Here is a 25,486-nt window from a genome sequence, read left to right as displayed (position 1 = left end):
CCACGGACTGCAGCCTACCAGGATCCTCCGTCCATGGGATTTTCCAGGCAAGAGTACTGGAGTGGGGTGCCATTACCTTCTCCGCATCCACAGCATGGGTGCCAATAATCTCTGGCTGAGAGATGTATGAATAAAAAAGAAAATGTGTTCACAACAGAATCTTAGGCAAGGGGCGTCCAAAGGCCGAGGGTCTTAAAACAAACTCAGAAAGACAAGTGAGGAGCCCACAGAGAGAGTGGGCACCAGGCCTACTTCTCTACTCCAGAGAGGCCAACCCTGGTATCTCCAAGTGCTCCGAGCTCCGCCTGGACTACTCCTGTGGCTCCCGCCTTAGGAAAATTTAGCCCAGCCCCTTATAATCTGACCCCGCCTCCTCGAGCTTTTATTAGCCTCCCTTCCTTCCGCTACTCCCGACCCACCCAACTCGGCCCCAGTGTTGCGCCTGCGCCATAGCAAGAACCAGGCCTTGTGGGCGGAGCCCCGCGGCGCCAGGCACCGCCCATGCCCCAACCCACTCCGGGCCCGCCTCCACACATACGCACTTCCCGCCGACCCTAGCTGAACCTCGCCAAACCCAGCAAAGCGAGCCAGGTGCGATGGATGGCCGAGTGCAGCTGATCAAGGCCCTCCTGGCCCTGCCCATTAGGCCTCAGACACGTCGGTGGAGGAACCCGATCCCCTTCCCCGAGACGTTTGACGGCGACACCGACCGGCTCCCGGAGTTTATCGTGCAGACGGGCGCCTACATGCTAGTGGACGAGAACCTGTTCACCAACGATGCCCTGAAGGTGACGTTCCTCATCACCCGCATGACCGGGCCAGCCCTGCAGTGGGTGATCCCCTACATCAGGAAGCAGAGCCCCCTCCTCAACGATTACCGGGGCTTCCTGGCCGAGATGAAGCGGGTGTTTGGATGGGTGGAAGACGAGGACTTCTAGGCCGGGAGCGCCTCAGGTCTGGGGGCGGGTGCTCGGGGGAGGGCCCGCCGCGCCAATCGCCGCCTCCCAGATCGCCACGGCGTCCTCCCGCCGTGTCCCCCCTCACCTTCGGGTGGCCGCGATCTCCCCCGTGCTCGTGTCCCCTCCCGCGTAGTGCTTGCCTTTGTTCCAGGAATAGCGCTCCAGGTTCCCGCTGCTGCAGCCACCAGGCCCAGCCCTGAAGCGGCCGCCTCCTTCGCGCCAGCCAGGCCTCTCCCCTGCACACTTGGACTCGGTCCGGCTCTCCAGCTGCAAGCCGGGCTCCTGTTACCCACTGGGCAGACCACCCACACCGGGCCGCTGCCAACCGCCCGCCCCCTGCCCGACTCCCAGGCCCGCCTCCGGGTGGCCAGAGACCTGCGCTGCGGCGGCCATACCGTGCACCGCATTCCACCCACAGCCTGCAGCCTTCGGCGATCTGGACTCACCCGGGAGATGTCTGAGCTGGCCACAGCCTCTGGACAAACAAGGATTCCAACAGCTCACCACCATCCTGGAGGAGTCGGCCAGACTTTCACCTGTGATGGGACCCAGGCCTTCCCTACCCAAGAGACATCTTCTGTTCCTGCTGGATGTGACCGCCAGGTCCCAGGGCTGCCTGGCAGTCAAACCGAATCACTCATTGTCTCCTGTGGACCCTTAGTTTCACCCAGAATCCAGTTCTCTTCTGAATGTGCAGCATTTTCTTAGTTATGTGTTTGTTAGTCAACAATATAACTCATATCTCCCCAACTCAGCACTACTTGGAGAAAAGTCTTTCTTATTTTCAATAAATGTCAGACACTATTTAAAAAGAAATTGAGTCTCAATGAATATAACACTTCTCCTTCCCTATTCATGTAAAAGTGGTTCAGAAGATGTATCTCTTTTCCATGGGTGATGTTAGAGACACTCTCCTTTCTGCTGAGTCTTGCATATAAAATATCAAAGTCAGTATCCTGAGGTGTTCTGAGGATGGAGACCCCACTGGCAACTGTTCAGTCACAGATGGATGATGAATCCTTTAAACCAGTTAGGATTGTTTCATGCCTTTTTAATTGATCTTTACTTTGGCCATGGTGATGTAAGAAGTCAGTCTGGAGGCTTCTCAGAAAAGCTTTCCTCATTTCCAAAAAGCCACTGGAAAGCACCCAAATTGTTACAAACCGTTAATCCCACAAAGATGGTGAACAATGTCATCGTTTTACTTATCCCAATATTCAGGGAGCCAGCAGAATGATACAGGTGCTTTTGAAAAACATAGAACCTTCATTATGTAGTTAGTGGGATGGGAAAAGGTGTGCAAAAATGATATTGTTTACACATAAACCTAGTTGATGCCCTGTGGGACAGTAAAAATATAAACTTAATGAGCAGAAAAAAAGTCCTCCTTCCTTACTTATCTACAGTTTAAACTCATAGTACTATAGAAAGCCTGTGCTCCCTTACAAATTGTTGGTCAACAAAGTTAAATATCCTGTGTCAAATGATACAGGGGTGAGCTAAAATAGACAAATCTCTGATGTGATGTTCAAAGTTTGTACAATCTAACATTTTGTCTCATTTCTAAATTTTGGTGATTTTTCCAGAACATAGGATAGAGAAATAAATCACACCAGTGTTTTTATTCACTTTTTTCCCCTGTATCCATCTCTTTCTTCATTTGGACAGGTAAGCTTTTGCCATTCATGTGTTGTAGTTCACAAGACAACACTGAGACGGAGGTATGTTACTTGCATTATGTGTCTTGATTTTTTTTTCTCTCCAAATAATGAAACCACCATTAACTTGCAATTTGGCATGTATTAGGTCAAAGTCTTAAAGTCAGAAGCAAAATTTGAATCACTTAATGAAATAAAGTTTTATGATTCATAGGTTCTTAAAAATAATTGACAGCTGGCTAATTTTGAGGTTCCAATTCAAGTTGCTGGCAGTCAGCTGAGACCTGGATGGGTACGAAAGATGATTGTGTTAAGCATATTCACTGTTTGGTTTTAAACATAGATTCTGCTAAAGTAGTTTGAGAAGTGCTTGGAAGCAGTTTATAGTGTAGATCCAGCATGTTCCCTACAGTCTGTCCATCTGGCTCTCAAGGTGGGTAGAATGACCTGGGACAACTGGCTATCCTTTGAACAGTGTTGGTATCCCCTTGCCTCCCTCAACAAAAACGCCCCTGCAGTCTTCTTCCTCCTGCCAGAATGGCTCTGTTAGGCATTATTCCTTTGTCTATACCAGTTGTATCATCCCAGGTCCTTTTTTGTGATACAAATGTTTTGGGGGAGGCAATATTTTGCAAGAATTAATCATGATCTTGAAAGCATTTGAAAGATTCCATAAAGGGACAGAAGAAGAAACAGCATTTTTAAGTAGAGAAGGGAGGTTATTTTTCATTAGTGTCTCAGTTCAGTCTGCTATAATAAAATCGCATAGACTTGGTAGCTTAAACAACAAAACATTTCTTTCTCAGAGTTCTAGAGGCTGGGAAATCCAAACTCAAGGTGCAGGTACATCAGGTGTCTCTTCAGGGCTCATATCATGGTTTGGAAGTGGCTGCCTTTTCTCTCTATTCTTACATACATGGTGGAGAGAGAGGGAGAGAGAGAAGTCCTATCTCTTCCTCTTATAAGTACACTAATCTCAGCTGGGCACTGCAATCTCATGCAACCTAATCTAACCTCATCTAACCTCATCTAACCTCATCTAAGCCTAATAACCTTCCCAAATGCCCTACCTTCAAACACCATCACTTTGGGGGATTAGAGCTACAACATATGGATTTGGGAGGAGGAATACAAACTTTTTCATAGCAATTACTTTGCCATCTCACCTATTACCGTTGTCGTTCATGGTTTGTTTCCCTAACTTCCTTCTCAGCAATTTACTCTGTCCTCCACTATTAAGCCCCACCTCACAAGTGAATATCAAAGGAGAGAAAAACATAAAGACTTACGAAAAGAAGGGGAAATAAAACATAAGATGCATGAGGGAAAATGCAATTAAACTTTTTTTGTGGTAGGGCTTGGGGCCAATATTGACTTGAACTCTGAAACTTAAGATATTACACAAATTTTGTGACATATACAAAAAATTTCATATAGAAAATATAGACACAGAGGGGACAAAGTGGCCTTTGAGTGATGCGTGTCTTGAGATCTTAGATTCCAGAGCAATCCTGGTGGAGAAAACTTGTATAATAAATAGTTTGCAAGTATAACTCTTAAACTGTTAAAACCATAATTCTCACACAACTTGTTGATGAATACCTGTCAAAATTATTTAATGCATTATTCAGGAAACCAGTAGAATGACAGAGCTCGTAGAAAAAAAATCATTTCTAGATTTGGAGAAAAAGAATGCACTAACATGATTGTTAATTTATGTACAAACCTGGTCAATGTCTAGAAAACTATCACTTCTTACTACATTTTTATAAACATTCCTTAAATCTACATAAGTGGGTTTTTTTTTAAATTTTCACAAGAACTTTCTTCTATTTTAAAAATGTCCTTGAATTAGAGATGAAAGCCTATATCATAACAAAATGGACAGCTATATTGAGATATAATTGGCATACCATAAAATTCAGCCATTTGAAGTGTACAAGCCAATGGCTTTTAGTTTATTTACAGAGATATGCAAAGTGCTCAACATAACTAACTTGCATAATCAGGGAAATGAAAATCAAAGCCACAATGAAATGTCACCTTACACCTGTTATGATGGTTATTATCATAAAGACAACAAATAAATGCTGGCAAAGATGTAGAGAAAAGGTGAACCTTGGCACGCTGTTGGTGGGGATATAAAATGGTGCAGCCACTATGGAAAATAGTATGGAGGTGAAGTGAAGTGAAGTCGCTCAGTCGTGTCTGACTCTTTGCAACCCCATGGATGGTAGCCTACCAGGCTCCGCGGTCCATGGGATTTTCCAGGCAAGAATACTGGAGTGGATTGCCATTTCCTTCTCCAGGGGATCTTCCCAACCCAGGTCTCCTGCATTGCAGACAGACAGTTTACCGTCTGAGCCACTAGGGAAGCCCTAGTATGGAGGTACCCCTCACCAAAAGTGAAAACAGAACTACCATATGATCCAGCAATTCCACTTCTGGGTATTTACCCAAAGGAATTGAAATCAAGATCTTGAAGAGAGACCTACACCCCCATGTTGATTGCAGTATTATTCACAATAGCCAAGATATGGAAACAACCTAAATGTCCATCGGTGAGTGAATGGATAAAGAAAATGTAGTACATACATACAATGGAATATTCTTCAGCCTCAATAAGGAAACAAACTCAACTTGGCTTGAACCCAGGTAATTCGCTTTGCACTTCCTGGTACCCCCTTGCTCAATTTCAACTGTGAATTGCTGCACATTTGTAGCAACCCCAACCTATTAGGATATGGCTGCCAAGGACTCAAGCCCTCATGACCAGGTAAGCCATCAAGACCTACAAGATGAAATCTGAAAATGATGGAATTTTAGGCTGGATAGTGAAGGAGGAAGAGAGCGAGTCACAATTGTGGCCTGGAGATCAATTACAGCAACAAAGGCTGTAGCTCATTATACTAACCTACATCTTCTAATGGAGAAGGGCATGGCAACCCACTCCAATGTTCTTGCTTGGAGAATCCCATGGACAGAGAAGCCTAGTGGGCTACAGTCCATGGGATGGCAAAGAGTTGGACATGACTGGGCAACTAAGCACACATCTAAGTTTCCTCTCGGGAAGAGAGGCCATAGGAATCATAAAGAAGATGCTCCCTTAACCTGCACAGAGAAGTAGATCCGTGCTGCACAAGACACACACTGAAGTACCCATAGAAGATTACCACTCAGATCTCCTTTCTAGACAACCTTCTATGACAGTAAGAATGAGTAGCTGCCTTCCAGCTGCTATACTTTTGGACCCAAAGTAGTCTTCACACTGAGGTCATGCTCTCTTCAGGCCGCTACCAGCTAATGACTGAGGAGAGGAAGGGTACTAGAGTTGGACTGTTCCTGTCTGACATAGGACTCCAATAACAGACAATATTTGCCTGAATGATGTTTTTTTCAGAGTAAGGCTCTTCCTTTCTTCTCTCTCTCCTTGTACAGCCTAGCATCATGGACTGAAGGCTCTTCCCACCTGTCCCTTCTTCTCTTCTTTATCTTCCACAGGTGTTTCCCCCAATAAACTACTTGAATGTCTAATTCTATCTCAGCATCTGCTTATCTGGACTTTATATAAACTATGAAAAACATCATACTTGAAAATTTAACTCTCAGAAAATTGAAAAGCAAGATACAGATCTAGAAAAAAAACATTTGGAATACATATATCTGACAAAGGACTGTTACCTAGAATATGTAAAGAACCATTATACTCAGTAATAAGAAAAATGACAATCAAAAAATGGCTAAGGGATGTGAACAGACCTTTCATCAAAGAAGATATATAAATGGGTAATAAAGGCATGAGTAATAGGCATAATATTACTATTCATCAGGGAAATGAAGATTAAAAATACAATGACATGAGATTCACATGCACTAGAATGTCTAAAATTAAAAATACATTAAAATAATGACAATATCAAGTATTGGTGAGGATGTGGAGGAACTGAAACTTTCATATATTGCTGGTAGGAGTGTGGAAAAACCATTTTGGAAAACAATTTGGCAGTTTCTTCAAGTTAAATATACATCAGAAGTTTGCCCTAGAAATAAAAACATGCCCAAGTAAAGACTTACACCCACATTTTCATCAAAAAGGTTAACAAAACAAATATGGTATATACATACATTGGACTACTATCTAGCAATAATATGCAGTGAACTACTGATGCATGCTATAACATGGATGAATATTAAAGCATTGTGCTAAGGTGAAAGAAGCCAGGCATATTCCATTTATGTGAAGTCCTGGAATAGGAAAAATTAATCTATAGTGCTAGATTGCTTGGACTATGGGTGTGACTGGCTGCAAAGTAGCACAAACATTTTGGAGTGACAGAAGTTCTATATCTGGATTACAGTGGTATTCACACACATATACATATGTACATACATCTTTACATATGGTAGTATAAGACCTAAAGTTAAGGCCCAATATTGTGTGCTCCCTCAACATCTGGGGAAACCAGGAGGACCTCAAATGTCCTAACCACAAGTTTCCCTCTCCAATCTGCTTCCATGTAGACGATCCTCCAAACAAGCAACTCCTCTGATCACGGAGACCAGGCACAATTCTTGCTTATCCCTGAGTAGAGGGTTTCAATTTCCCACCAGCATGAGGAATTATCCAAACAAGCCAATCATATCCTCCCCTGGGAAACAGGGGCACTATATCCTCTTGATACTACAAAGCCTGCCCCCAAGGTCCCTCCCTCAGTTTTCCCTCATTTGCTCCCTCAGTTCCCAAATGCAACCCCTCATGTGGTGTGCAGTGTCTTCCTCCCCTGAGTTGTGAGTATATGTGACCAATAAACTATTGTTGATCTTGTTTGCCCAGTGTCAAGTGTCATGTCCTCAGCCATCCCCATAACCCTAGAGAAGGAATCCCTCCCTCGCCAGCAGGATGCATAGGAGGCAATTAAAACACACATACACTTATACACATAGACACACATCCCTGGGGGATATGTTCCAATACCCCCAGTGAATGCTTGAAGCCACAGATGGTACTGAACCCTCTATATACTATGTTTTTTCCCCATATATACATGCCTATGATACAGTTTAATTTATGTTAGGCACAGTAAGAGATTAACAACAATAGCTATTAATAAAATAGAACAAGTATAACAATATACAGGAATAAATGTTATGTGAATGTGGTTTCCCTCTTTCTTAAAATCTTTTGTGATGATGTGAGATGATAAAATGCTTACAGATGAGATGAAATGAAGTGAATGATATAGGCACTGTGACACAATGTTAGGCTACCATTGACCTGATATGTCAGGGGGATTATCTGCTTCAGGTGATCCTGGATCATCAAGCCATGATGATGTGGAGTGCTGGATGGCAGGAGCAGATGATGTCATGCCTGGGGATCCCAGGTGGTCTGAAGAGGGTGGGTGGGCTGTGATGATGAGAGATTTGATCACATTATTCAGAATGGCACTCAATTTAAAGCTTATGAATTGTTTATTTCTGGAATTTTCCATTTACTATTTTCGAACCACAGTTGGCTGCAAGTAACTGAAATCACAGAAAGAAAAACTGAGGACAAAGGGGGAATCTTGTATGTATTATATATTATTTCAAAATGCATTTCAAATTGTATTGAAGTGTACACTTAACATGGGTGATTTTATTGCATATAAACTGTAACTCAATCTACAGTTGATTTTTAAATCTGTAAAAAAAATTGAGTTGAATATCCACAGTTTAATGAGTCATTCTATTTCAACATAGTGCCTTACAAAAGGTGGAGGAACTATGAGATGCTTACTAGCTGCTGCTGCTAAGTCACTTCAGTTGTGTCTGACTCTGTGCAAACCCAGAGACGGCAGCCCACCAGGCTCCCCCATCCCCGGGATTCGCCAGGCAAGAACACTGGAGTGGGTTGCCATCTCCTTCTCCAATGCATGAAAGTGAAAAGTGAAAGGGAATTCGCTCAGTCGTGTCCGACTCAGTGACCCCATGGACTGCAGCCTACCAGGCTCCTCCGTCCATGGGATTTTCCAGGCAAGAGTACTGGAGTGGGGTGCCATTGCCTTCTCCGATGAGATGCTTACTACAGATGCTACCAAAATAGACTTGATGGCTCAGGAAGAACTTCTGAGAGACATGAACAGATCCTGTGAGTAGGAACTGGTCTGGTGAAAGTTATGGAACAGCAAAGAGGGAATGAAAAATGTTCCAGGCAAAGGAGTTGAAAAGCTAGAGAGAGGCTAGCCTTTGTCACATCCAAGAATGGTTCATTTCCTAGGCCAGAAACTTGCTCCCATCCCAGATCCTTACATATCCCCAACTTCCACATTTCAGCCAATCAAGTTCTAATGATCTGAATGTCACTTTTATTTCCCCATCCTCTTTGTCTCTAAGCTCTGAAAAATTATCAGCTGCAAAATATTCATTACTGGACTTGACCTACATTCCATCTTCCCAGAATCTATCTTCAATATCAGCCCCAGGTGAAGGAAAAAGGTGAAAGGGGTGAAAGGCTCAGTCGTATCTGACTCTTTGCAACCCCATGAACTGTAGCCCACCAGGTTTCTCTGTCCACAGAATTTTCCAGGCAAGAATACTGGAGTGGGTTGCCTTTTCCTTCTCCAGGGGATCTTCCAACCCAGGGATCAAACCAGGGTCTCTTGTATTGCAGGCAGATTCTTTACCGTTTGAGCCACCAGGGAAGCCCTAGAGTGAACATTAAAAGACAAATCTAATCATATCAGTCCCCTATTCAGTATATTTCCATTGTTCCCCAGTGAATACAGAATAATTGATATACGCCTTAAAATTACATAAGACATTTTTCACGATGTAGCTCTGTACTTTTTCTATCTCAGCTCCTACCATGATCTCTTCCTGACTTTTATATATTCTCATTCTTCTGAACTTCAGATTGAGGTGACCCTCTTTAATTGTAATCACATCTCAACACATTTACTACTTCCTCTATTAAGATGGTCCCTGACTCATCTAGGGCAGATATAAGTATTCTTTATCTTATGTTCCCACTGTATTATATAAAGCCCCAAGTCATTATCATAACCTAAAAATAATTTCAACTCCTACTGTTATTATAGTTACAGCAAGTCCTACATACTGAGTTCTCAGACTTTATATTTGTTATTTAACTGAATTCTCAAAAGGAACCCAATACATATGTACTATTTTACCCACTTACATAAAGAAGAAATATGGCTTAGGAAGGTTAAGAAATTTGCCTAATGTCATACAGGTGGAGTGACCAAGCATGGATTCAAGAACTTCTTAATTAAATCCAAAGCTGATATTTCATATAGACATTTTTTCCACTACAGCTATATGCACTCTAAATTCTTTGAAGACTTAGGCCATAATTTTGTAATTGTGTATCCATAGTTCATAGTACAATGCCTGGGGCATAGGAAGTACCTGATAAATAATAAGTGCCTGACTGTCAATTAGTGAAGCATTCAATTAATCAAAACTTGCAGAGAAGATTGAAAAAGGATAGCAAATGAATTATGAAAGCATTATACTAATATTAGGCATTATAAGTATATCATGTTAACCAACTAAGACATACAATCTGATAAAGATTAGAGGGCAGAATGCACCAAAGTAATATAATATTTCAAATTTCAATATGTTGCTGTAAAAATATTAATCCATGTTGTTAGCACTCTCTTGTATCTCTATGTTACACAGAGATTTTGGAATGTACAAGATGAAGAGCAGCACTGGTGATTTAACAGGTTAGCATGAAGAGAAATAGTAAGGAGTATCATTTTTGCTTTTCTGCCCATTGCAGAAAGTTATAATTTTATTTTCTTGCAGACTCTCAACCAGGTTTCTACCTAGATTAACAAGAGCAGTTCTGCACTCCCTTCTCTTCCACTTATCAAGGCTCCATAAACGTAAATGCTTTTTCTGAACCACCTGTCATTCTAATTTCCTGAGTAATAGACTGAATAAAACTTTGACAGGTGTTCACCAACAAATGTGTGGGATTCATCATTTGTAAAAATTAGCTATTATGCTTTCAAAAGCAGCTTTTTGGAAAAGAGAAACTCTTTCCCCAAAGTCTCCTAGCTGATTTCTTCCTGACATCACCTTGGCCAAAATCTGATCCAGATCCATTTCCCAAGGAAGGGGCATGGAACGGATGGGTTTGGAAGAGTCAGCATCTGAGACTGAGTGATCACCAGTAGGGTACCATCACCAGGACCACCACAGGGCTATCTTTTTAGCTGGATAATACAAGACACCACATCAGCCACAGAATGGCAGAGGACATACCTTCTGAGCAAGTCATGCACCCCACTTATTGGACCATGGAGGGAGAGGTGTCATATTCATGAAGACTCAATTTCTTTCTGAACATCGTCTGACATTTATTGAAAATAAGGGAAAAAAAAATATTTGTCCCGGTAGTGTAGAAGAGCTGGGCAGAGTGAAGGGGTTACTGTGCTGAACAAAAGGCACACATCAGAGACACAGCTGCACATTCAGAAGAGAACTGGATTCTGGGTGAAACCAACAGGTCCGCAGGAGACAATGAGTGACTCGATTTGGCTGCCAGGCAGCCCTGGGACCTAGTGGTCACACCCTATCTCTGGGATAGGAAAGGCCTGGGTCCCATCACAGGTGAAAGGCTGGCCAGCCCCTCCAGGACGGTGGTGAGCTGTTGGAATCCTTGTTTGTCCAGAGGCTGTGGCCAGCTCAGACACCTCCCGGGTGAGTCCAGATCGCCGAAGGCTGCAGGCTGTGGGTGGAATGCGGTGCACGGTGATGGCCGCCGCAGCGCAGGTCTCTGGCCACCCGGAGGCGGGCCTGGGAGTCTGGCAGGGGGCGGGCGGTTGGCAGCGGCTGGGTGTGGGTGGTCTGCCCAGTGGGTAACAGGAGTCCGGCTTGCAGCTGGAGCGCAGGACAGAGTCCAAGTGTGCAGGGGAGAGGCCGGGCTGACTCGAGAGGGCGGCGGCAGCAGCGGGAACCTGGAGCGCTATTCCTGGAACAAAGGCAAGCACTACGCGGGAGGGGACACGAGCACGGGGGGGGGTCGCGGCCACCCGAAGGTGAGGGAGGACACGGCGGGAGGACGCCTGTGGCGATCTGGGAGGCGGCGATTGGCGCGGCGGACCCTCCCCCGAGCACCCGCCCCCAGACCTGAGGCGCTCCCGGCCTAGAAGTCCTCGTCTTCCACCCATCCAAACACCCGCTTCATCTCGGCCAGGAAGCCCCGGTAATCGTTGAGGAGGGGGCTCTGCTTCCTGATGTAGGGGATCACCCACTGCAGGGCTGGCCCGGTCATGCGGGTGATGAGGAACGTCACCTTCAGGGCATCGTTGGTGAACAGGTTCTCGTCCACTAGCATGTAGGCGCCCGTCTGCACGATAAACTCCGGGAGCCGGTCGGTGTCGCCGTCAAACGTCTCGGGGAAGGGGATCGGGTTCCTCCACCGACGCGTCTGAGGCCGAATAGGCAGGGCCAGGAGGGCCTTGATCAGCTGCACTCGGCCGTCCATCGAGCCTCGCTCTCTTTGCTGGGCTAGGTGAGGTTCAGCGGGGATTGGCGAGGAGGTGTGGCGGGAAGTGCGTGTTTACGCGGGCTGACCGGTCCGCGCGTGGGCGGAGTCGTGGGGGCCGCAGTTTAGCTCCGCCCAGGTGGCCTGGCTGTCACTAGTGCGCAGGTGCGACACGGAGCCTAACAAGGGCCAAAGAGGATCCGGAAGGGGTGCTCTGCAGGAGAAGGGGCGGGCCTAAAGCCCTCTAGAAGAGAGGTAGCCGGAACCGAGGAGGCAGGCAGTGCGGGCAGTGCACAAGGGGCGGGGACCAGGGGAGGAGCCTTGGACACCTGGCTCTGTATCGTGAGGGAGGAGAGTCACTGTCTAGGGCGTTGAGTTCTCCTCGATTTCACTGCTTCCCCCGCTCTGTCTCGGCTCTAGTGTATCATCTGCCTCGACCTTCTGTAGCCACTTGAATGCAATTCTGTGAACATGTTTTCCTGCTTATTCATGGATCTCTCAGAGAAGTCTTGCACCGCTGGTTGTAGATTTCTTTGCTTTGCACAATAGTGGAATATCGCAAATATCAGTCAACATAATCAAGAGCAGCATATTCAAAGAATAGTGCACCATGACCAGGGAATGTAAAGGAGGCTTAAATGTTAAGGAACTCTTTATTTGTTACAAAGCTTGCTGGAAATTCTCTGTCAGTTCCCCAATCTAGAGACAATTTACAACATTGCGATTTGTTTTTTATGGCCAGTAGGAGATGGAAAAGGAGTCAGCTTGGAAGATGGAATTGTGTATAATGTAACCTATTCATAGGGGTAACATTTGTCATTCTATGGGTTAGAAGCAAGTCACAATTCCCACCCACACTCAAAAGCATCATCAGGAGGTTGGGACAAGACTCTAAAGTCTGTCGCAGTGTGGGTGTATGCTTCACAGTTTGGTGATTCATTCACCAGTTGAAGGGCATTTGGCATGTTTAAAGCTTTTAGCAATTATAAATAAATCAGCTATAAACATTCAGATTTTTTGTGAGCATATATTTTCATTTCTCTAGGGAAAATGCTTACAAGGAAGATTCCTATGTCATATGATTCTAAAAGGAAAAAAAAACTCTCATCAAACTAGGAATAGAAGGAAAATTTTCTATTTAATAAAGGGCATCTACAAAAACCTACAGCTAATATACTGTAAAATGTGAAGGCCAGAATGCTTTCCAACCTTATTCAAGAATGGAAGCATGCCTACTCTCACCATTTCAATCCAGTGTTGTACTGGAGACTCCAACCAGTGAAATAATGGAAGGAAAGAAAGGTAGGAAGGAAAAAAGAAATGAAGGAAGAAAGAGAGAAGACAAAGAATCAAAAGGCATCTAGATCGACAGAAAGAGAAGGCAAACTCCTTGTTCAAAGAGGACATGATCAGGTATATAGAAAACAGATTGCCTAGGATCTAGGATCAACAACAACAGAAAACTAGAACTAATAGTGAACTAGGCATGTTTGCAGCACACAAGGTGAATACACAAAAATCAATTGTGTTTCTAGTAACAAACAAGAGAACTTTGAAACTAAAAATATTTTTGTTGCTTTTCAGCCATTCCGCTTGGCATGCGGGATCTTAGTTCCCCAACAAGGGACGGAACCCATGCCCCTTGCAGTGGGAGCATAGAATCTTAACCATTGGACCGCCAGGGAGGTTCCAGAAACTAAAGAAGTTTTAAACACCATAAAAATGTGAAACACTTAGAGTTAAATATGACCATCCTGAGACAAATGACAATACATCTGAGTAATGGAGAGATATCTATTCATGGGTTGAAAAACAATATTTTTAAGATATCAATTATCTCCAAATTGATTTATAGAATCAAAGTATCAGGAAATTTTTCAATGTTAATATGTAAAAGTAAGTGATTCTAAAGTGAGGTGTGAAAGCATTAGTCGCTAAGTAGTCTCTGATTCTTTTGCTACCCCATAGACTGTAGCCTGCCAGGCTCCTCTGTCCACAGAATTCTCCAGGCAAGAATACTGGAGTAGGTAGCCATTCCCTTCTCCAGGGGATCTTCCCAACCCAGGGAGTGAACCCGGGTCTACCACAGTGCAGGTAGATTCTTTACTGTCTAAGCCAACTGATGCTAAAGCTCATATGGAAATGCAAAGGACACACAATGACTAAAACTAGTTTAAAACAGAACTAACTTGGAAGACTAAGAATGTTAGGGGGACCACAGACTGAAACCACCCACCCTAGCCAGGAACCATAGTAATGACTTTCGAGAGTTATCTTACAACATTACAGTTACCTTACAACATGTTATCTTACAACAACAGGAAGTCCTGTTAAGAAATGCAGAACTAGTAAGCTACCATCAACCAAAAGAATTTGGAAAATGTCAAAAGAATCCTTCTCTGTGGAATTCGTCTTGGCTGAGCATTGTACAGTCACCAGGAAGGAATCAAATCAGAGCGACCGGCCAGAGAAAACCCAGAAACAAACCCCATTACAATGAAATGTGAGACTTCAAGCCACATGGAAGAACAGCTCTCCTGTTCCCTTACTCTGCTGCCCTCCTCCTGGTTGCCCCTTCCTAATAAAGTCTCTTTCTTTGTCAGCATGTGTGTCTCCTCAGACAATTCATTTCCAAGTGTTAGACAAGAGCCTACTTTTGGGCTCTGGAGTGGCTCTCCCTTCCTGCAACAATACTATTTGACGTCAAGATTTATGATAAAGCTACAGTAATTAAGACAGTGTATATTGTCATCAAGATAGACGAATAGGTGAATGGAACAGAATATAGAATCCACAAATAGACCCGCACATATATGGACGTGTCAGTGCGGATCTGTGGAGAAAGGACAGTACTTTCAGCAATGATACAGGACCAATTAGATACCCATATACAAAAAATAAGTTTCTGTCAATACCTCATTGTACTTGTACTCAGTCACTCAGTTGTGTCCGACTCTTTGCAACCATTTGAACTGTAGCCCGTCAAGCTTCTTTGTCCAGGGGATTTTTCGGGCAAGAATACTGGAGTGGGTTGCCCTTTTCTCCAGCAGGGGATCTTCAACGACTCAGGAATTGAACCCATGCCTCCTGTGCCTCCTGAATTGTGGAAGGATTCTTTACCCCTGAGTTATCAGGAAGGCCCTATCAATACCTCATACCATACACAAAAATTAACTGAAAATGGTTCATAAATCTAACGGCACAACTTAAAATTATAAAACTCCTTGAAGAAGAAAGGAAAAAACCTGAACAACTTTAGATTAGGCAAAGACGTCTTACCTGTGACATGAAAAAGATAATCCATAAAAGGAAAATTAGGTAAATAGGACTTCTTAAAATTAAATTTTGTGTTCTTCAAAAAACACTGTTAAGAAAATGAAAAGAATAAGGACAGGCTGGGGGCAAGAATAGGGGCAATATATGTAAATCACATACCTTTATAAGACTTGAATACAACGTATAGAGTCCTGCCCCAAGACCACAGATGTGAGGCCTTGCACCAAGGTCACAGAAGTGGAACCTAGAACAAAGGTCACCTCCAGAACTGACTGAGCCCTTTATAACTGTTGCCAAAAGAGCCCCTGATCTTCACCAGCAAGCTTTGTGACCCCGAATTAGGCAAAAATGCCCACCATGGTACTCATCCTACCGTGCCCTAGCCAATCACCTAATGCCACCTTTCCAGCAGGAACTTTCTTTATCTTGAGGCTATACAAATTGGCTGCTAACCCACAAAAAGCATTGGCTCTCCCTTGAGCCAGCCCGCTGCTCTAACAGCATCCAGTTGGTTCTCCCTGGCCTGCTCCATTTGCAGTGCCTTCATTATCTCTGCTCCCTGATCTTAATAAAGTCACTCCCTTCTGAAATACTGAGTCTGGAAAGTCTTTTCCAATCCATGCTCAGACTACCACAACACAACTCACCAGTAAAAAAGTAAACAGTCCAACTAAAAATGAGCAAAATATTTGAACAGACACTTCACAAAAGAAGATACACACAAACACACACAAACATATATATGTATATATATGGTAAGTTCAGTTCAGTTGCTCACTCGTGTCCAACTCTTTGTGACCCCATGAACTGCAGCATGCCAGGCCTCCCTGTCCATCACCAACACCCGGAGTCCACCCAAACCCATGTCCATCGAGTCGGTGATGCCATCCAACCATCTCATCCTCTGTCATCCCCTTCTCTTCCTGCCCTCAATCTTTCCCAGCATCAGGGTCTTTTTCAATGAGTCAGCTCTTTGCATCAGGTGGACAAAGTATTGGTGTTTCAGCTTCAACATCAGTCCTTCCAATGAACACCCAGGACTAATCTCCTTTAGGATGGACTGGTTGGATCTCCTTGCAGTCCAAGGGACTCTCAAGAGTCTTCTCCAACACTACAGTTCAAAAGCATCAATTCTTCAGTGCTCAGCTTTCTTTATAGTCCAACTCTCACATCCATACATGACCACTGGAAAAACCATAGCTTTGACTAGACGGACCTTTGTCAGCAAAGTAATGTCTCTGCTTTTGAATATGCTATCTAGGTTGGTCATAACTTTCCTTCCAAGGAGTAAGCGTCTTTTAATTTCATGGCTGCAATCACCATCTGCAGTGATTTTGGAGCCCAGAAAAAATAAAGTCAGCTGCTGTTTCCACTGTTTCCCCATCTATTTGCCATGAAGTGATGGGCCCAGATGCCATGATCTTAGTTTTCTGAATGTTGAGCTTTAAGTCAACTTTTTCACTCTCCTCTTTTACTTTCATCAAGAGGCTCTTTAATTTTTCTTCACTTTCTGCATATGGTAAGTAAGCACACAAAAAAGATGTTAATATTTAAGAATTAAGAATTACTAGAGACACAGACATAGAGAACAGATTTGTGGACACAGTGGGGGGAAGGAGAGAGGGAAAAATTGAGAGAGTAGCATTGAAACATACTTTACCATATGTAAAATAGTTAGTGGGAAGTTGCTGTATAACACAGGGAGCTCAACCTGATGCTCTGTGACAACCTAGAGTGGTTGGGTGGGGTGGGAGTTGGGAGGAAGGTTCAAGAGGGGGTAGACATATGCATAATTATGGCTGATTCATGTTTTTGTATGTCAGAAATCAACACAACAGTGTAAAGCAATTATCCTCTAATTAAAGATAAATTTTAAAAAAGAATGGCAAACTAAACCCGCAATAAGTTACCATTTAACACTTACTAGAATGGCTACAGTAAAAACAAACCAAAATCAGAACCAAACAAACAAACAAAAAAGCCTGACAATACTGTCACTGAGTTTGAAGAATAAATTAATTTCTCATAAAATGCTGATGGGAATACAGAAGAGTAGAGCCACTTTGGAAAACATTTTATCTCTTTCATAAGGTTCCTTTATGCAACTTTGCAGAATATAATTCCCCTTGTCTTGTTGTTGTTCAGTCACTCAGTTGTATCTGACCTTTTGTGACCTCATGGACTGCAGCAAGCCGGGCTTCTTTGTCCTTCGCATCTCTCAGAGCTTGCTCAATCTCGTCCATCGAGTCAATGATGCCATCCAACCATCTCATCCTCTGTCATCCCCTTCTCCTCCTGCCTTCAATCTTTCCCAGCATCAGGGTCTTTTCCAATGATTTGGCCCTTTGCATCAGGTGGCCAAAGTACTGGAGCTTCAGCTTCAGCATTAGTTCTTCCAGTGAATATTCAGGATTGATTTCCTTTAGGACTGACTTGTTTGATCCTCTTGCAGTCCAAGGGATTCTCAAGAATCTTCAACACCATAGTTCAAAAGCATCAATTCTTCAGCACTCAGCCTTCTTTATGGTCCATTCAGGACTAATTTCCTTTAGTATTGACTTGTTTGATCTCCTTGCAATCCAAGGGATTCTCAAGAGTCCTCTTCAACACCATAGTTCAAAAGCATCAATTCTTCAGTGAGTCCAGCTCTCACATCCATACATGACTCCTGGAAAAACCATAGCTTTGGCTAAATGGACCTTTGTTGGCAAAGCAATGTCTCTGCTTTTTAATATGCTGTCTAGGTTGGTCATTGGTTTTCTTCCAAGGAACAAGTATCTTTTAATTTCATGGCTGCAGTCACCATCTGCAGTGATTTTGGAGCCCCCAAAATTAAAGTTTGTCACCGTTTCCATTTTTCCCCATTTATTTGCCATGAAGTGATGGGACAGGATGTTATGATCTTTGTTTTCTGAATGTTGAGCTTTAAGCCAACTTTTTCACTCTGCTCTTTCATCTTCATCAAGAGTCTCTTTAGTTCCTCTTCACTTTCTGCTGTAAGGGTGGTGTCATCTGCACATCTGAGGTTATTGATATTTCTCCCGGCAATCTTGATTCCAGCTTGTGCTTCATCCAGCCCAGCACTGTGCATGATGTACTCTGCATATAAGTAAACTAAGCAGGGTGACAATATAAAACCTTGTCATACTCCTTTCCCAATTTGGAACCAGTCCGTTGTTCCATGTCTGGTTTTACCTGTTGCTTCTTGACCTGCATACAGGTTTCTCATGAGGCAGTTAAGGTGGTCTTGTATTCCCATCTCTTTAAGAATTTTCCACAGTTTGCTGTGATCCACAGAGTCAAAAGCTTTGGCATTGTCAAAGAAGTAGATGTTTTTCTGGAACTCTCTTGCTTTTTTCTATGATCCAATGGATGTTGGCAATTTGATCTCTGGTTCTTCTTCCTTTTCTAAATCCAGCTTGAGCTTCTGGAAGTTCATGGTTCACGTACTGTTGAAGCCTGGCTTGGAGAATTTTGAGCATTGCTTTGCTAGCATGTGAAGTGAGTGCAATTGTGCAATAGTTTGAACATTCTTTGGCATTGGCCTTCTTTAGGATTTGAATGAAAATTGACCTTTTCTAGTCCTGTGGCCACTGCAGAGTTTTCAAAAATTGCTGGCATACTGAGTGCAGCACTTTCACACCATCATCTTTTAGGATTCAAAATAGCTCAGCTGGAATTCCATCACCTCCACTAGCTTTGTTCATAGTAATGTTTTATAATGCCCACTTGACTTCACATTCCAGGATGTCTGGCAGTAGGTGAGTGATCACACCATCATGGTTATCTAAGTCATTAAACTCTCTTTATATAGTTCTGTGTATTCTTGCCACCTCTTCTTAATATCGTCTGCTTCTGTTAGGTCCATACCGTTTCTGTCCTTTATTTCCCATCTTTGCATGATTTCATGCAAAGGTCCTTCGGTATCTCTAATTTTCTTGAAGAGATCACTAGTCTTTCACATTCTATCGTTTACCTCTATTTCTTTGCTTTGATCACTTAGGAAGGCTTTCTTATCTCTCCTTGCTGTTCTTTGGAACTCTGCATTCAGATGGGTATATCTTTCCATTTCTCCTTTGCCTTTCAATTCTCTTCTTTTCTCAGCTATTTGTAAGCTGCCCTCAGACAACCATTTTGCCTTTTTGCATTTCTTTTTCTTGGGAATGGTTTTGATCACTGCTTTCTGTACAATGTCATGAACCTCAGTCCATAGTTCTTCAGGCACTCTATCACATCTAATCCCTTGAATCCGTTTGTCACTTCCACCGTATAATTGTAAGGGATTTGATTTAGGTCATACCTGAATGGCTTAGTGGTTTTCCCTACTTTCTTCAATTTAAGTCTGAGTTTTGCAATAAGGAGTTCATGATCTGAGGCAGAGTCATCTCCAGGTCTTGCTTTTGCTGACTGTACAGAGCTTCTCCATCTTTGGCTGCAAAGAACATAATCAATTTGATTTCAGTATTGACCATCTGGTGATGTCCATGTGTGGAGTTGACTCTTGTGTTGTTGGAAGAGGGTGTTTGCTATGATGAGTGTGTTCTCATGGCAAAACTCTGTTAGCCTTTGACCTGCTTCACTTTGTACTCCAAGGCCAGACTTGCCTATTACTCCAGATGTTTCTTGACTTCTACGTTTGCATCCCAATCCCTATGATGAAAAGGACATCTTTTTGGGGTTTAGTTCTAGAAGGCCTTGTAGGTCTTCATTGAAGCATTCAACTTTAGATTCTTTGGCATTAGTGGTTGGGGCATTGACTTGGATTACTGTGATATTGAATGGTTTGCCTTAGAAACAAACAGAGATCATTCTGTCATTTTTGAGATTGCACCCACGTACTTGACTGTACAAACAGAGATCATTCTGTCATTTTTGAGATTGCACCCACGTACTTGACTGTGAGGGCTACTCCATTTCTTCTAAGGGTTTCTTTTCCACCATAGTAGATATAATGGTCATCTGAATTAAATTCACCCATTCTGGTCCATTTTAGTTCACTGATTCCTAAAATGTCAATGTTCACTCTTGCCATCTCCTGTTTGACTACTTCCAATTTGCCTTGATTCATGGACCTAACATTCCAGGTTCCTATGCAATATTGTTCTTTACAGCATCAGACTTTACTTTCACCACCAGACATGTCCACAACTGGGTTTGGTTTCCACTTTCACTCAGCCTCTTCATTCCTTCTGGAACTATTTCTCTGCTCTTCTCCAGTAGCATATTAGGCACCTACCGACCTGGGGAGTTCATCTTTCAGTGTCCTATCTTTTTGCCTTTTCATACTGTTCACGAGGTTCTCACGGCAAGAATGATGATGATTGTCTTGAGATAACCAATATTCTGTATTCTATAAACATTTAGTTTTGACTATTCTTGACATTAATATAAAAAGGAATCATATAAGTCTATACTTTTTGTCACTAATCATCAGGAAAATGGAAATCAAAACCACAATTAGCCATCATCTCACACTTGTCAGAATGAATATCATCAAAAGAACACATATATATGTTAGTGAGGATGTGAAGAAAAGGGAACCCTCTACTGTTGATGGAAATATAAATTGGTGCAGCCACTGTGGAAAACAGTATGGAGGTTTCTCAAAAAACTAAAAATAGAACTGCCGTATAACCCAGAAATTCTACTCCTGGGCACATACCCTCCAAAAAACACAACCACTAATTCGAAAAGATATTTGTATCCCAATGTTCATAGCAACGTTTTTTTACAATTGCCAAGATATGAAAACAACTTAAGTGTTCATCAATAGATCAATGGATCTAGAAGATGTGGTATACATATACTATGGAATACTGAGCCATAAAAAATGAATTTTTGCCATTTGCAGCAACATGGATGGACTTGAAGGCTATTACACTAAGTGAAATAAGTCAGAGAAAGACAGATACTACATGATGTCGCCTATGTTGCTGTTGCTTGTTGTTTAGTCACCAAGTCTTCTCTGACTCTTATTGTGACCTTATAGACTATAGCCCGCCAGGCTCCTCTGTCCATGGGATTTGCTGCTGCTGCTGCTAAGTTGCTTCAGTCATGTCGGACTCTGTGCGACCCCATAGATGGCAGCCCACCAGGCTCCTTTGTCCCTGGGATTATCCAGGCAAAAATACTAGAGTGGGTTGTCATTTCCTTCTCCAATGCATGCATGCATGCTAAATCGCTTCAGTTGTGTCCAAGTCTGTGCGACCCTATGGACAGCAGCCCATCAGGCTCCTCCGTCCACAGGAATCTCTAGGCAAGAACACTGGAGTGGGTTGCCATTTCCTTCTCCAGGCAATCTTCCAGACCCAGGGATCAAATTGTGTCTCCTGCATTGGCAGGCAGATTCTTTACTGCTGTGGAAATCTAGATACTACAACAAACTGGTGAATCTAACAGAAAGGAAGTGGGCTCACAGATATAGTAGCACAGATATAGTAGCTACCAACAGGAAGGAGTTTGAGGCGGGTCAGTATGGGATAGATAATTAAGAGGCACAAGTTATCAGGTATAAAATAAGCTTCAAGAGCCACTTCTCTAGCAGTCCAGTGGTTAAGACTGCCCTTCCAACACAGGGGTCCTGGGTTTGATGACTGGTTATGGAACTAAGATCCTGCATGCCATAAGACATGACAGAAATAATAATAAGCTACAAGAATATATTGTACAACACAGGGAATATAGCCAATATTTTATACTAATGATAAATGGAGTACAATGATTAAAAATTGGGAATCATTTTATTATAAATCAGTAACTTATGTAATATTATACTTCAATGAAAAATAAAATATGATAATATAAAAAATTTGATAATAAATATAAAAAACATTCAGTGTCTTTGGCTCTGACTCATGCCCCTGCCCCTCTCTGGAGCCCACCTAGAGAATCCTTGGTCCTGCCCCACCCACTCGGCCCTGCCCCTCCCACCATGCCCCTTCCACTGCCCCTTCCACTGCCCCTTCCACTGCCCAGAGAGTCCATTAGCTCCGCCCCCTCCCCCTGTACGGAGCCCCACCTCTGTGGAGATAGGCTTCCTGTTGTGCCTGCGCATTTACGACTGCCAGTCCACGTGGGCGGAGCTTCACTAGCACAGGAGACCGCCCCAGGCCTGGGAAGCCTCAGAATACACGCAATTCCTGCCACGCCTCCTCGAGGACCACTGTGCACCCTGCAGAGCCCAGCAAAGCGAGCGAGGCTTAATGGACGGCCGAGCGCAGCTGATCAAGGCCCTCCTGGCCCTGCCTATTCGGCCGCAGACGCGTCGGTGGAGGAACCCGATCCCCTTCCCCGAGACGTTTGACGGCGACACCGACCGGCTCCCGGAGTTTATCGTGCAGACGGGCGCCTACATGCTAGTGGACGAGAACCTGTTCACCAACGATGCCCTGAAGGTGACGTTCCTCATCACCCGCATGACTGGGCCAGCCCTGCAGTGGGTGATCCCCTACATCAGGAAGCAGAGCCCCCTCCTCAATGATTACCGGGGCTTCCTGGCCGAGATGAAGCGGGTGTTTGGATGGGTGGAAGACGAGGACTTCTAGGCCGGGAGCGCCTCAGGTCTGGGGGCGGGTGCTCGGGGGAGGGTCCGCCGCGCCAATCGCCGCCTCCCAGATCGCCACAGGCGTCCTCCCGCCGTGTCCCCCCTCACCTTCGGGTGGCCGTGATCTCCCCCGTGCTCGTGTCCCCTCCCGCGTAGTGCTTGCTTTTGTTCCAGGAATAGCGCTCCAGGTTCTAGCTGCTGGCGCCGCCCTCTCGAGTCAGCCCAGCCTCTCCCCTGCACACTTGGACTCGGTCCTGCGCTCCAACTGCAAGCCGGGCTCCTGTTACCCACTGGGCAGACCACCCACACCCAGCCGCTGCCAACCGCCCGCCCCCTGCCAGACTCCCAGGCCCGCCTGGGGGTGGCCAGAGACCTGCGCTGCGGCGGCCATCACCGTGCACGCATTCCACCCACAGACTGCAGCCTTCGGCGATCTGCACTCACCCGGGAGGTGTCTGAGAGGGCCACAGCCTCTGGACAAACAAGGATTCCAACAGCTCACCACCGTCCTGGAGGGGCTGGCCAGCCTTTCACCTGTGATGGGACCCAGGCCTAGAGACATCTTCTGTTCCTGCTCGGTGTGACCACTAGGTCCCAGGGCTGCCTGGCAGCCAAATCGAGTCACTCATTGTCTCCTGCGGACCTGTTGGTTTCACCCAGAATCCAGTTCTCTTCTGAATGTGCAGCTGTGTCTCTGATGTGTGCCTTTTGTTCAGCACAGTAACCCCTGCACTCTGCCCAGCTCTTCTGCACTACCTGGACAAATTTTTTTTCCTTATTTTCAAAATGTCAGACGATGTTCAGAAAGAAATTGAGTCTTCATGAATATGACATCTCTCCCTCCATGGTCCAATAAGTGGGGTGCATGACTTGCTCAGAAGGTATGTCCTCTGCCATTCTGTGGCTGATGTGATGTCTTATATTATCCAGCAAAAAAGATAGCCCTGTGGTGGTCCTGGTAATGGAGACCCTGCTGGTGATCATTCAGTTTCAGATGTTGACTCTTCCAAACCAGTCAGGTCTGTGCCCCTTCCTTGGGAAACAGATCTGGATCAAATTTTTGGTCGAGACGATGTTAGGAAGAACAGCTAGGAGACTTTGGGGAAAGAGTTTCTCTTTTCCAAAATAGCTGCTTTTGAAAGCATAATAGCTAATTCTTACAAATGAGGAATCCCATACATTTATGGTGAAAACCTGTCAAAGTTTTATTTAATCTATTACTCAGGAAACTAGCAGAATGACAGGTGGTTTAGAAAATGCATTTACATTTATGGAGCCTTGATTGTTAAATGGAAGAGGAGGAAGTTCAGAACTGCTCTTATTAATCTAGGTAGAAACCTGGTTGAGAGCCTGCAGGAAAATAAAATTATAACTTTCTGCAATGGGCAGAAAAGCAAAAATGGTACTCCTTACTACTTCTCTTCATGCTAACCTGTTAAATCACCAGTGCAGCTACTTCATCTATGTCTAGGGAAAGTTAAAGTTTCTGAGTAGAGTCTGATAAAAAGATGAAGTTACAGAAGGATACTGAATCAAGTCTGCCTCATTTCTAGTTTGGGTGATTTTTCCCAACAGGGCAGAGAAGAATCAATCATTACAGTGGTTTTTCACTCTATTGACTCTCTTAATTTGAACAGGTAAACTTGAGCACTGGTTCATAGGACTTAGGTGGAGCCGGAGGTACTAATACATTATCCTCATTTTGTATTAGAATTTTTTTTTTCAGTGTCACCAGAAACAGTGGAAACAATATTAACTTGCCTTTGGCATATAATAGGCCAAAATTTTAAAGTGAGAGGCAAAATTTGCATCACTTACTGAATTGGAGTTTTATGATGCACAAGTTCTTAAAATAATTGACAGCTGGCTAATTTTGAGATTCCAATTTAAGTTGCTGGAAGTCAGCCATTCTGGATGGGTGTGAAAGATGATTGTGTTAAGCGCATTCACTGTTTGGTTTTAAACATAGATTCTGCTAAAGTGGTTTGAGAAGTGCTTGGAAGCAGTTTATGGTGTAGATCCAGCATATTCCCTACAGTCTGTGTCCATCTGGCTCTCAAGGTAGGTAGAATGGCCTGGGACAACTCGGTATCCTTTCAACAGTGTTGGTAACCCCTTGCCTCCCTCAACAAAAATGCCCCTGGAGCCTTCTTCCTCCTGCCAGAATGGCTCTGTTAGGCATTATTCCTTTGTCTATACCAGTTGTATCATCCCAGGTCCTTTTTTGTGATAACAAATGTTTTGGGGAGAGGCAATATTTTGCAAGAATTAATCTTGAATGTCTTAGCAAGTTTCTGTACTGATAGAAAGGAATGGCATTTTTAAGGCAGAAGGGAGATTTTTTTTCTCATAACTTTATAAGTGCCCCCTTTGCATTTGTCATTCTTAGGTTGTTTCCCTCACCTCATTCTATTAATGTCCTCAATATACAATCAAGAATCATTACCTCAGAAGGAGAGAGAAATATAAAGATTGTCAAAAGAGAAGATGAATGCATGAGGGATTATAGAAAAGCATAATTAATCATTTTTGTTTGTGCTTGAGGCCA

The 25,486-nt window shown here is 43.8% G+C and overlaps 2 protein-coding genes and 1 long non-coding RNA gene across 3 annotated transcripts; 2 read left to right on the top strand and 1 right to left on the bottom strand.

Moving 5' to 3' along the window:
- The first annotated feature begins 529 nt into the window (after window positions 1-529).
- On the top strand, window positions 530-1,775 carry LOC108634461 (protein FAM127). The gene has a single exon (XM_018044186.1). The coding sequence runs from the start codon at window positions 597-599 to the stop codon at window positions 936-938; it is 342 nt and encodes a 113-aa protein (XP_017899675.1). The 5' UTR covers window positions 530-596; the 3' UTR covers window positions 939-1,775.
- Window positions 1,776-10,964: 9,189 nt separating this feature from the next.
- FAM127A (family with sequence similarity 127 member A) lies at window positions 10,965-12,373 on the bottom strand. Its single transcript, XM_018044185.1, has one exon. It carries the CDS (start codon window positions 12,117-12,119, stop codon window positions 11,778-11,780), a length of 342 nt encoding a protein of 113 aa, XP_017899674.1. The 5' UTR covers window positions 12,120-12,373; the 3' UTR covers window positions 10,965-11,777.
- A 10,186-nt stretch (window positions 12,374-22,559) lies between these two features.
- On the top strand, window positions 22,560-25,164 carry LOC102169082. The gene is made up of 2 exons (XR_001917628.1): window positions 22,560-23,819; window positions 24,908-25,164. It is a non-coding gene; the product is annotated as a protein FAM127 (long non-coding RNA).
- The last annotated feature ends 322 nt before the right edge of the window (window positions 25,165-25,486 follow it).

Source organism: Capra hircus (genome assembly GCF_001704415.2).
Source record: "Capra hircus breed San Clemente chromosome X unlocalized genomic scaffold, ASM170441v1, whole genome shotgun sequence".
Taxonomy (NCBI): domain Eukaryota; kingdom Metazoa; phylum Chordata; class Mammalia; order Artiodactyla; family Bovidae; genus Capra; species Capra hircus.
This window is presented reverse-complemented; position numbering and strand designations above follow the sequence as displayed.